The sequence below is a fragment of the Patagioenas fasciata genome, chromosome 1, assembly GCF_037038585.1.
Source record: "Patagioenas fasciata isolate bPatFas1 chromosome 1, bPatFas1.hap1, whole genome shotgun sequence".
In the NCBI taxonomy this organism is placed as follows: Eukaryota; Metazoa; Chordata; class Aves; order Columbiformes; family Columbidae; genus Patagioenas; species Patagioenas fasciata.
In genome coordinates, this window is record NC_092520.1 from 1,506,497 (window position 1) to 1,519,314 (window position 12,818).

Below are 12,818 nucleotides of genomic sequence, written 5' to 3' on the forward strand. Positions count from 1 at the left end.
CCTAAATCCTAGAGGAGGAGGCAGCAGAGCTGAAGGGTGAGCCTGTCGTGGTCTCAGTGCTGGTGAATGACGAAAGCCACGTGTGTTGTGGCACGTCCATGCTGGTGAGCCATTTTTGGTGAGCCTGGTTCTGCGGGGCTGGCAGAGGAGCCACAGGAGCTTCTCCATGGCCAGTGCCACCTGGTACCAAACTTGTACAGGAGGAACATGGAGCTGCTGGAGAGGGGCCAGAGGAGCCCCAGGAATGATGCGAGGCTGGAACAGCTCTGCTGGGAGGACAGGCTGAGAGAGCTGGGGTGTTCAGCTGGAGAACAGATGCTCCAGGGAGACCTTAGTGTGGCCTTTCCAGACTTATAAGGGGCCCATAAGAAAGATGGGGACAGACTTCTGAGCAGGGCCTGTTGTGATAGGACAAGGGGTGATGGTTTTAAACTAAAGGAGGGAGATTCAGGCCAAACATGAGGGAGAAATTGTTGCCCTGAGGGTGGTGAGAGCCTGGCCCAGGTTGGCCAGAGAGGTGGTGGATGAACCATCCCTGGAGACATCCCAGGCCAGGCTGGACGGGGCTCTGAGCAACCTGAGCTGGTGAAGATGTCCCTGTCATGGCAGGGGTGGCACTGGGGGAGCTGGGAAGGTCCCTTCAACACAAACCATCCTGTGATTCGTACCAGGATCATATATTCTATGATCCATTTGAGGAAAGGCTGAGAGAACTGGGCATGTTCAGCCTTAGAAGAGAAGGCTCAGGGGAGACCTCATCACCATGGTCAGTATTTCAAGGGTGGCTACAAAGGCGACGACACTCCCTTTGTACAAGGAGTCCCATGGAAAAGACAACGGGCAATGGGTACAAGTTACTCCTGGGGAGATTCTGATTTGACACAAGAGGGAAACGTTTCCTGATGAGAACAATCAGCCATTGGAACCATCTCCCCAGGGAAGTGGTGGGTTCCCCAACAATGAAGATGTTTAAGATTCAGTTGGGCCAGCTCATCCAGAGGGGGCTTGTGCCAAGAAAAGTTGGACTAAGGATCCTTGTGGTCCCTTCAACCTGGTGTTCGATGTTCTGTGATTGTCCCACTCAAGTGGTTCCTTTTTCCGAGTGATACGAGGCGTCTGCCCAGGTAGAGCTGCAATCCCCTCATCTCCAGCTCCCACTGCGAGGGGTGTCCCACTGCTTCAATTAGCCAACAGCAGCTAATTAGCTAATTCCTTACATTTGTTTCGCAGTGCCCGGGGCTACGTGAGGCTCCTTCCAAGGCCGCTGTCTCCTGGGCTGACCTGATCCTCGTTTGCTTGAAAAATGTACATTGCTCTGGCCGCAATTCTCTGCTTTATGCCTTCCCGTTGCTCTGCCTCTTGTCTTCGTCATGGCGCAGTATTTTATATCTCACGCTGCTACTCCTGACCCCTCTTCCTTTGTATTGAATCATCAACACGGCTTTATTTTTGTCTGTTTTTTGGTTCTACAGCGTAGGACCCCATTGTAACCCATTTATCAGGCCAGCTGTGAGCGCGCCTTTATTTTCTCTTCCCACATCCCTTTGCTGCTTTGGATAAAATAACACATTTTTTGGACCTTTTCTGGCTGTTTGAGGGTCCTGTGGTTCCCGATGATGGTGCTGAGGGTCCCAGGTTGAAACGCAGATCAGCCCTTGTCACAGCCCAGCACGCCGAGCATGAGGGTCCCGGTCCTGAGTCTTCCTCCTGTCTCCATAACACAACGCAGCAGCTCTGATGTTTATGGGGTTGATCCTCAGATTCCTCATGAGATGCTCCTCACCCCATGTTTTGGGGACTTGGGTGCACCTCACCAACAGCATCAATAAAAAACAAGGCCTCTACGCAGCCATCAAAAGAGAAATGTTATGAACAGATTTATCCTGTCTCAGCTAGGATCTTGTTGCTTTTTGGGGAGAAAAAGGATCTTCAGAGGGATTTAGGGCCCCCCCCAGCTCTGGGGGGGACGTGTCCCACCAGAATTAGGCAGGAGGTGTGATGGGAGGGGTGTACTCTGCACCATGGTCCTGTTTTTGGCTGGATTCTCCCCTTTTTTTCCCACGGGAGACACGCAGAGGCGGTGATCCCACACTGGACTCGGCAATGTGTAAGGGTAAGGAGGGGAATGGGGCTTTGGGTTGAGCTCAGCCTGCCTAGGCCCGGGTCTACAGGCAGCCCCAGCACCGGTGGGTGTTCTACAGCACGCGGCTCTGCCCAGGCTGCAGATTTCATGGACAGTATCATCTCTTCTCGGCTGCTCTTCCCCCAAGGGTCGACACCACGTGCAGAAGCTACGGCATCGGTCACAAATCGTTAAACATTTCCTTGCTCCTTGGTCTCTGCTCCTGATTTCCCTGAGTTAAAGTTGCTTTTTGGTTGGTATTTCCTGTATTGGAATTCAACATACAACCCACAGCAACTGCTGTTGCTCTGCCGTGCATCCCCTTCGGCTCTCCAAACAGATTCTGGAGGACATGGAAGGAATTTGGGAAGGTCCTGGATGCTCCTGCCAGGGTGAGACTGAAGTTTGTCACATTTGGTGGCAGCGGGGAGATGCTCAGCACCACCAGGACAGGGACTGAACACAGGGGAACGAGGGAATGGATGGGATTTGTTTAAATTAACAATTAAACTTGACTCTACACCCCCTGGAAGCAGAGACGGCCCATTTACCAACCTCGTGCCTCTCCTGGAACTCCGACATGTCCAGTCTGATGAAGCCCTGCAAGAGAAAGACAAAACACAGTATTTGATGAATGTGCTCCAAGATTCATTACATTTAGAAGATCCACCACAAAATGCCAAGGGTTATTCTGAGGAAGACGATGGCGGTTTCTCAAAGAGGGACAGGACCATTTCCAACACAGGCTCAGAGCCCCCGGCCGAGATCCCCTCCAGATGTTGTGCTCGTCGCTAGAGCCGGAGCGACACAGCTGGGACTGAACCAGCAGCTCGCCGTTTGCTAAGTAAAATGGATATTACCGTGGCTCAGCTTTTCAGAAATAAATCACAGGAAGAATGCAATGCCTCTCCGTAAAAATAAAATCAAAATTATAAACTGAAGTAAAATGGGTTGATGGGTGATCAACTTAAATAGATAACATTGTCAGAGAATTTACAGTTACTGCCCCAGCTCCCCTTTTTGAATTTGAAAAGTGATGAATCACTGTAGACACTGAAATTCCTGGGCTTGGAGCTCTACTCCAGTTTCTACAGGTTTGAAGAGAGGAGGGAGAGGGGAAGAGAGGAGAGGGGAAGAGAGGAGAGGGGAAGAGAGGAGAGGGGAAGAGAGGAGAGGAGAGGAGAGGAGAGGAGAGGAGAGGAGAGGAGAGGAGAGGAGAGGAGAGGAGAGGAGAGGAGAGGAGAGGAGAGGAGAGGAGAGGAGAGGAGAAGAGAAGAGAAGAGAAGAGAAGAGAAGAGAAGAGAAGAGAAGAGAAGAGAAGAGAAGAGAAGAGAAGAGAAGAGAAGAGAAGAGAAGAGAAGAGAAGAGAAGAGAAGAGAAGAGAAGAGATAATTTTGGTTGGAAAAGACCTTTAAGGTCATCAAGTCCAACCGTTCCCCCAGCTGTGTCCCTGCCACATGTCCTGAGAACCTCATGTCCAGCCCTCCAGGGATGGTGACTCCAGCACTGCCCTGGGCAGCCTGTTCCAATGCCCCACAGCCCTCTGGGGAAGAAATTGTTCCCACATCCAACCTCAACCTCCCCTGGCGCAACTTGAGGCCGTTTCCTCTGCTTTTCCACCCAAAATGGTTCTATGATTTTGTGATATTATCTCACAAAATATTAAAATACGAACAAACTGCCTAAAGCAGAGCAAGGTCTACAAAAGCGAGGCCCAATCCTGGCGAGGTGCACAGCAAGGAACGTCATCTGCAGGACTTGTTCAGGTTCGGTCCGATCCTGCTCCCAACCTCCCCGCTCTGTCCGCACCACGGGGCTGGGTAAGGACATCAGCACCTTCCAACCTTTCTAGCAGCACAAAAATGAGAATATACGGGTTTCTCCATTCTTAATGCATCAGTTCCTATGAACCTGTGCAGCCCCACAACCGCCGGTCGGTTGGTGACTCCCTCCCGCTGCTCGTTACGGCACCGCCGGCTGAGCCGATTCATTACCAATAAAACTCCCATTTGTGCTCGCTACCGAATTAATGCAACATTCGGTGTTTAAGTGTTATTTCCGTTTGATGTTTGGCCGAGCGTTGAGCAGTTCCAGCTGTGGGAGTCGGGGTGAAGGTGCTTGGATGGGGAGCTGGGATTTATTGCTTGGGGAAGGCAATTATTGAAGGACGAGGAAAAGAAACCAGAAGAGCCATTTTTATAGCATCGTTCGCTTTTGATCTTCTTCCTAAATGTGTCGTTTTACCTCGTGGCCGTTCTCTGCTGGAGGATGTTGGGGAGAGGAATTAATCTTGCGTTTCCTCCTATTCCCCAGCTCTGGCCTTGTGTGAATCAGTGAGCCCAGCTTTAAATATTCGCTGGTTTAAAACCTCAGACTGAACTATCCCCCTACCAAGCCACCAGGGCCTGGAAATAACTCCAACCCAGCACCGCTACAAATTGTGAAGGGGAAAACAAACTCCAACGGCACAAAAAGCTGCTGCTGTTTTAGATGCCAAATATTTCAGCGCTAAGAGCTGGAGGACAAAATCAATGCTCCATCGTCTGCACCGGCACAATGCGACAAGTGGTGCAGCCAGGGACACCTAAAGGGGATTTGCAGTATTTGATCCTTCTGATAATTTACAGTGTTATTAGCAAGAGAGGCAAAAAATATATGTTCACAACACAGGATGTCAAAATGGCACCAAACTCAAATGGGGGACACAGGACATTGTCAAATCCATTTAGATTTTTACAATTTAAATATAGGGGTAATGTATGGCTCCATTTTACCTCCTGTTTCTCTTCCACGGCGCTGCTGTGTAGCCGGGCTGACCGCTAAGCTGGACTCCCAGCCTAGCAAAGCCAGACAACAAACCCCACCAAGCAACCAAACTCACCCCCTTATCAAAAACCACCCGGATAGTGAGAAGCGAAGGGACGCGGCGTTACCTTCTTGACATCCTTATGGATGTACTTGGCTGTCTGCTTGGCCAGCTCCGTTTTACCTGCGCCAAATAAGAAGAGACATGTTAGACCAGGTTTATCCCCCGTCCGTCTGTCTGTTGGCTGTTTCATTTTTAACAGTCGATTCTTACACGATGGGGAGAGACATCTTTATCTTTTTTCCACAATAAGGTGTGGTTAGATCAGATTTTTGCCACGTTTACCATCAATATTCTCGGCGTCGCGTGCGATGTCTTTTAATTCCTCGATAAAGAACATCACGGAAATTGGATAATCTTCCTTTTTTTGGTTTATATAAGGTGATTGGCATAAAATTGTAGGGTTAGGAACAATAAGTAAAGGAGAAAATGCGCATGGATAGGGATGAGTACCCACACCAGCCCACACAAGGTCAGATCCTGTTCTCCAAACGCACCCATTTAGGGAGAAATTAATTAAACAGGCAAGATCCACCCTGTGTTGGCAACATCCCCAGCAAATCCATTTCCCTCTGCTATGTAGATATCCAAACAAATATTTAACATTTAAAGAAACGTGCCTTAAAACCCAAACTAGGTAAAACAAATACACATCTGGCGCAACCCCCCCCGCCACAGCTGTATTTGGCTGACGATGGATCGCTCGGATCCGCAGGATCGTTTAATTTGATCATCACAGAAAGGGCTGGAAAACGGGAATTCGCCTGCTCCGGCGGCTGAAATCTCTGCCAAAATGCAGCATTTCAGTGCAGTTCCAGCTTTGTCGACTTTGGCCGTTGCTGTATTGTAGGTGCTACCGTGTAGGTGTATACTTCTATATGTGTATTTACACATATTGTGTGCGTATATCTCTGTGAATGGATCTTTAAATGCTTCATGGCGGTGAGAATCCGCTGAAATGTGAAGACACATCAGATATTTGCACATATTTGAGCTTTCGGATTGCTGTGACATCAAGACCTATATAAAACATCCATTTGATACTATAAAACTCTCTGATGCTTTGCTTTCTTTTCTTTTTTCAATATTCATTTTTACCACTGTAAAAGAATAATAATAACAATAATAAAACTAACAACCCAGGGAAATAGATGGGAACTGGCGAGGTACCGATTGGCATTCCCGAGCCTTCCAACCTGCTCTAAGCAGCGCAATGAGGTCTCAAAAATGCTTTTGATTGTTTTTACACAGCTTTATAGTGACTCATTTTGAGTTAACACCTGGATCTGCTCAGGCAGAAATCGCCGCGGGTGTCCCGTGGTGTTAACCCCTCCGGCACCGGGAGCCAGCGGATGCAGGAGAAGCACAGAATCCCAGAATCCTGGAATGTCAGGGGCTGAAGGGCCCTGGAAAGCTCATCCAGTGCAATCCCCCCATGGAGCAGGAACACCCAGCTGAGGTTCCACAGGAAGGGGTCCAGGCGGGTTTGAATGTCTGCAGAGAAGGAGACTCCACAACCTCCCTGGGCAGCCTGGGCCAGGCTCTGACACCCTCACCCCAAACAAGTTGCTTCTTGTATTTAAGCGGAACCTCCTGTGTTCCAGTTTGCACCCATTGCCCCTTGTCCTGTCACTGGTTGTCACCCAGAAGAGCCTGGCTCCATCCTCCTGACACTGCCCCTTTCCATATTGATCCCCAGGAATGAGTCCCCCCTCAGTCTCCTCTTCTCCAGCTCCAGAGCCCCAGCTCCCTCAGCCTTTCCTCACACGGGAGATGCTCCACTCCCTTCAGCATCTTGGTGGCTGCGCTGGACTCTCTCCAGCAGTTCCCTGTCCTTCTGGAGCTGAGGGGCCACAACTGGACACAATATTCCAGGTGTGGTCTCCCCAGGGCAGAGCAGAGGGGCAGGAGAACCTCTCTGACCTACTGACCACCCCCTTCTAACCCACCCCAGGTACCATTGGCCTTCCTGGCCACAAGTACCCGGGTTGTTGCAAATGTCACCATTTGGTTACTTTAAATATGGTTTTTGAGTGTGTTTTGTTTTTAATTTCCCTGGGTAAAAGTAATTTGTCCATCCCTCAAACCCATCAGCTGTCGTGTTGCGTTTTATTGCGCTCACGGACAAATATTGCCGTCAATAAAACCCCATCATTACAAAGCAATGCAGAGGAGCGAGATGAGCAGAAACTGGGTTTGCAAGCAGCAAATTTGAGTATTTCCCCACCCAAGGAACAGACATTCCCACTAGAAAGCTGCGAAAAATCACATTTCCCTTGTGAAAATTGCCCTATTTTGAGCCTTAGAGGGTCCCCTGGGGTAATTCAGCGTTTGTGTGCGAATGGAGTCTGGTGGTGGTTTCCCCATGGGATGAGGAACTGGGTGACCAGTCGGAGGGATAACAGCGTTTTTAACTGGTATTTCTGTGGAAAAGCCACGCGGTGAGCCCGTCGCAGCCCCCTCGGGGCTCTCGGTCCCTCTCATGTTACCTATTCCGGATGATCCCAAGAAAAGAAAAACCAGCGGGTGCTCCTCGTCGTACCAGCCATTTTCCTTCCTCCGAATCGCTGCGGTTCCAGACGAGCAAAACAAAGCGGGGGTGGGAAGAAGAAGAAGAAAAAGGCGTATAAATCAATGCCAGCAAAGCAAGTGTAATTATCACTAAGTACACACTCTGTTTTACTGCTCTCTGCCCACTCCAAGTCCTCGCTGCCATTAGTGCTCTCTAATTCGATTAGGCAGCCAAGGCCCCAGAGACACCTAATCAGGTTAGCATGGATTTGGAAAGCTGCCCAGAGCAGATTTCGGATAAAGTTTTTTTCCAGGATGTGCACTCGGCGTTGCCAGGGAGACGGTGGGGAGGGGGGGACGGACGGACGGACGGACGGACGGATGGACGGAGCAAAGATGGGGCTGGCGAGGGGAGGGTGAAGCGAGTTGTGTCGCCAGCTCGCAAATGCAACTTTTCTGCGAATAAAGAGCAGGTTTAGAGGGGTTTCTGCGTTATTTCCCAGGGATGAGGGAGGTGATTGAAGGTCTGAATTGGCACAAGGCAGGAAGGGCTGGGAAAGGAGAGCTGGTATCTCTGCACCTCTCTGGATGGCGACACCCAAGGGCATCCTGGTTAGATACCGATGGAAAATTCTGCAAAACATAAAGAGGGTTTGGAAACAGAAACACCTGATTACCCCCTACATTCCCAGTCCTACCAGGACAGAGCTGGGGATGCCTCTGACCCCCCCAAGCATCCCCAGCCACCCCAGGTGAGATTCAGCCCATCTGCAGAGCCTCCAAACCAGTGACATCGCTGCACTGGGCTTAGCTGGGAGATAAGAAACGGCTTTGGAAGACAAGAGGAGCAAATGTAGCGACCGGCAGGGTGGATCGGGGCTGTGGAGCACAAAAGTGGCGGCCCTGGTTCAGCACAACGGTTTGTAACTGCTCCTTTTCGTTAGGGAAATAATTCATAGAATCACAGAATTGTTTTGGTTGGAAAAGCCTCTCAAGCTCATTGAGTTCATTCTTCCCAAATCCGCAGGGGCTTCAGATCTCACTTGGATCTTCTAAAGGAGGAACCAGCCTCTCATTTCACGATGTTTGTAAGGATGTGTGTCAATGGGACACGGGGACATTCTTTATTGAAGAATGTAATGAAATGGCCTCTGCTCCCCAGGAACAAGCGCCAGGAGCAGAGGAAACGGCCTCAAGTTGCACCAGGGGAGGTTGAGGTTGGATGTGGGAACAATTTCTTCCCCAAAGGGCTGTGGGGCATTGGAACAGGCTGCCCAGGGCAGTGCTGGAGTCACCATCCCTGGAGGGCTGGACAGACGGACAGGAGGTTCTCAGGACATGGGGCAGTGCCGGGGGTGGGTTATGGTTGGATTCGATGATCTTGAGGGGCTTCTCCAACCAAAATGATTCTGTGATTTTATGAAATGCAACCAAAGCCGGTGCAGGGTCCTGTCCCTGGGGAGGAACGACCCCCGGCACCAGCACAGGTTGGGGTTGAGCTGCTGGGAAGCAGCTTGTGGAGAAGGACCTGGGAGTCGTGGGGACAACAGGGTGACCAAGAGCCACCCATGTGCCCTGTGGCCAACGGTACCTGGGGTGTGTGAGGAAGAGTGTGAGCAGCAGATCAGGGAGGTTGTTCCTCCCCCTCTGCTGCCCCGGTGAGGTCACATCTGCAGAACTGGGTCCAGTTTAAGGACGAGGAATCACTGGAGAGAGTCCAGGGAGGGACACAAAGATGCTGAGGGGTCTGGAGCATCTTTGTGATGAGGAGACACTGAGAGAGCTGGGGCTGCTGAGCTGGAGAAGAGAAGCTGAGAGGGATGTGATCAATGGATCAATAGCTCAGGGTGGGTGTCAAGAGGATCAGAGAGGATGGTTTGTGTTGAAGGACCTTGCCAGCTCCCCAGTGCCACCCCTGCCATGAGCAGGGACATCTTCACCAGCTCAGGTTGCTCAGAGATCCGCAATACGCTGAATTTCCAGCTCCCGCTTCACCGGGAGAGGGACGGACTCCCAGCTCCATCTCCCTGATTTATCTGCATTATTTAAACACGGCCTCTATTACAGCTCTTAAAAAGAGTTATTCCTGCCGTACGGATCGGTGCGCGTTGTAAAGCGGTTTTGCGATATTTTATAAGAAGCGACATAAACGCGAACTGCGCGGCGTTATAAATGAGGGGGAGGCTCCGAGGAGCAAGGAGCTTTTCCATCAGCGCACGGCAGCTGCCAGATGTCGGCCAGACCGAGGACGCGACACGTTCTGCTTGATAAAAGCGGGGCATAAAATGGGCAAGGCGCCCAAGAATTATCATCTGTGTTATTTTTCAGGTAGCAGAGGAAAAGGGCGGCATTGGAGATCTGAGTGGTGCTGCAGCTCTTTAAAATAAAGCTCTTGAAATGACGCTGCATGGCAAAGCTCAGAGCAAAAGCAGGAATAAAACCACGCTTCTCTTTGTGATTGTCATCCCCAAAACGCGGCCTGGGACTGAATCGCTGTCCTTGTCCCCAGCCCCGGGGTCACCGCTGTTCGTGTGTCCCCAGAAGTGGCACCGGGGGAAGCGGTGGGTTTGGCTTTTCCTTTAAAACTGGGGGATTATGAAGTGGATCTCAAAGAGAAGGTCAGTCCTCAAAATGCTCTGCTTGACGGGGCATGGGACATTCAAAGGGTCCTAAGAAAGGCATCCTGGATATGTGTGGCACACAAAGAGCTCTTCCTGCAGGAACAGGGAGAGTAAAATACGGGAAATATTCAGCAAATACTTTAATTTTGCAGGTAGGATGAAGCTGAATATCGTTGGCCACAGACTGGTGGTGAAAAGCCGCCTCTGCCTGCAGGAGACGCGGTGGGAGGATGTCAAACAGCAGCAGCTCAAGCGCAACATTCCCGAGGAATCTCACGTGGATTTGCCACGATGCTTCTGGAGCTGCTGCTGTTTCCGGGCAGACCTGGCCACGCTGAGCTCCTCCGGGCCCGTCTCTGGATTTGGGGTGAGGTGGAAGGCGAGAGATCTGCTCAGGATTAGGAAAACGAGCGCAAAGCCTCGAGCGAGCCTGAAAACTGCACGGAAAAGAAATCAATGTACTGAGGTTAACGCCAAGAGGTTTGAGGATCGACTTGGGTTGCTTGTCTAGCAGAGAAAATGAACACGCTGCAGGGGCTGGGGGTGGATGAATCCAGACTAGAAATAAGGCAGGACGGTTTTTAATTGTGAGGGTGATGAACTATCGGAGTGAGCTGCAAAGAGGAGCGGGACTGAACCCCTAATCCCTGCGGAGTCCATGATGGGGGTTCCTCTGGAGAAGGGGTGGGAGTTCCCCTGAAGGTACAATCATGGAATCGCTTTGGTTGAAAAAGAACATTTAGGTCATTAAATCCAACCGTTCCCCAGCCCTGTCCCTGCCCCATGTCCTGAGAACCTCATGTCCGTCTGTCCAGCCCTCCAGGGATGGTGACTCCAGCACTGCCCTGGGCAGCCTGTTCCAATGCCCCACAGGCCTTTCCAGGAAGTTTTCATCACTGTGCTACGCAGGGGTTCAGTCCAAACAGCCAAAAGAGTCCAATTTAAACCGAATGTTCAGGGCATATCTACCCAGCGAGGGATTGGGGAATTAATGGGAACTGCAGCCCCAGCACCATGAGAGATGCTGGTTTGTGTCTGGACACAATTGAGATGTGTCAGCCAGTGCACTGGCCATGATAATAAGTCCTGACTCCTCTCAAGGCTTAATAAGGTCAGGCTTAGAGCCGGGCTGCAGCACTGGGTCCAGTTCCAGGCTCCCCAGTTTAGGAAGGACAAGTAATTGCTGGAGAGAGTCCAGGGAGGGACACAAAGATGCTGAGGGGTCTGGAGCATCTTTGTGCTGAGGAGACATCGAGCGATGTGGGGCTGTTGAGCTGGAGAAGAGAAGCTGAGATGGATGTGATCAATGGATCAATATCTCAGGGTGGGTGTCAAGAGGACACAGGGTTGAAGGGACCTTCCCAGCTCCCCCAGTGCCACCCCTGCCATGAGCAGGGACATCTTCACCAGCTCAGGTTGCTCAGAGCCCCGTCCAGCCTGGCCTGGGATGTCTCCAGGGATGGTTCAGCCACCACCTCTCTGGCCAACCTGGGCCAGGCTCTCACCACCCTCAGGGCAACAATTTCTTCCTCATGTCCGGCCCGAATCTCCCTCCTTTAGTTTAACCCATCACCCCTTGTCCTGTCACAACAGGCCCTGCTCTAAAGTCTGTCCCCATCTTTCTTCTCAGCCCCTTTTAAGTCAGGAAAGGCCGCACTAAGGTCTCCCTGGAGCTTCTCTTCTCCAGCTGAACACCCCAACTCTCTCAGCCTGTCCCCCAGCAGATCCACATCCCACCGCGTGTCCTTTCTGGGGCTGCACATGCTCCTTCCCTGTCCTTTATCACAGCAGATGCAGATGTGAGGTCAAATACCCAGGATGGACATATATATAGATCTATATATACGTTTTTTTTAATTTATGGGGAATAATGTGACCGCCGACAATTTCTGCAGCTCTCTCGGCTAAGATAATAAAGGTAATAAGCTTTGGCTTCAGGGCACGGAATGACCACTGGCAAGGGTCAGCACGTTCAGTGTCTGAAGGCTGTGAGGTTAAGTACGGTCTTTTTTCACTTTCCTCCGCAGCAGGGTACCGGATTTTATGGGGAAATGCTTGTCTCACTTAGAGAAAACCCAGGGATATAAACCATCGAGTTAGTGCTTGTGATTCCAAGTGAGATCCCAGCTGGAAGGTGATGCCAGGGAGGGTCAGTGGGACATGAGGCAAAGGTTCTTCCCCAGAGGTGCTGGACACTGAACAGGCTCCCAGGGAGGTGTCACGGCCCAACCTGACAGTGTTCAAGAAGAGACTGGACAGCGTCCTCAGACACACGGGGTGACCTGTGGGGTTGTCACTGCAGGGACAGGAGCTGGACTCCGTGATCCTGTGGGTCCCTCCAGCTCAGGCCATTCTGTGGTTCTATGATGATTCTACGACCATCATTAGTGGGTTGGTTAGATCAACCTGCAGCCTTAAAATGATGAGATATTGGAATCACAGAATCATTTTGGTTGGAGAAGGCCCTCAAGATGATGGAGTCCAACCATAACCCATCCCTGGCACTGCCCCATGTCCTGAGAACCTCATGTCCGTCTGTCCAGCCCTCCAGGGATGGTGACTCCAGCACTGCCCTGGGCAGCCTGTTCCAATGCCCCACCGCCCTTTGGGGAAGAAATTGTTCCCCACATCCAACCTCAACCTCCCCTGGCGCAACTTGAGGCTGTTTCCTCTCATCCTGTGAGATATTTGAGGACCT

At 51.1% G+C, this 12,818-nt stretch overlaps 1 protein-coding gene across 2 annotated transcripts in view; it reads right to left on the bottom strand.

The window, feature by feature from the left end:
* CLPB (ClpB family mitochondrial disaggregase) overlaps positions 1-12,818 on the bottom strand; it is an 84,015-nt gene that overhangs the window by 11,035 nt on the left and 60,162 nt on the right. The window contains exons 8-10 of one of the 2 annotated variants that reach the window (XM_065835084.2): positions 7,478-7,555; positions 5,056-5,111; positions 2,678-2,722 (exon numbers count right to left, since the gene is read on the bottom strand). In XM_065835084.2, the coding sequence (XP_065691156.2) occupies positions 2,678-2,722; positions 5,056-5,111; positions 7,478-7,555 (179 nt within the window). The remainder of the gene's footprint in view (positions 1-2,677; positions 2,723-5,055; positions 5,112-7,477; positions 7,556-12,818) is intronic. The other variant, XM_071811587.1, reaches the window with a different exon arrangement.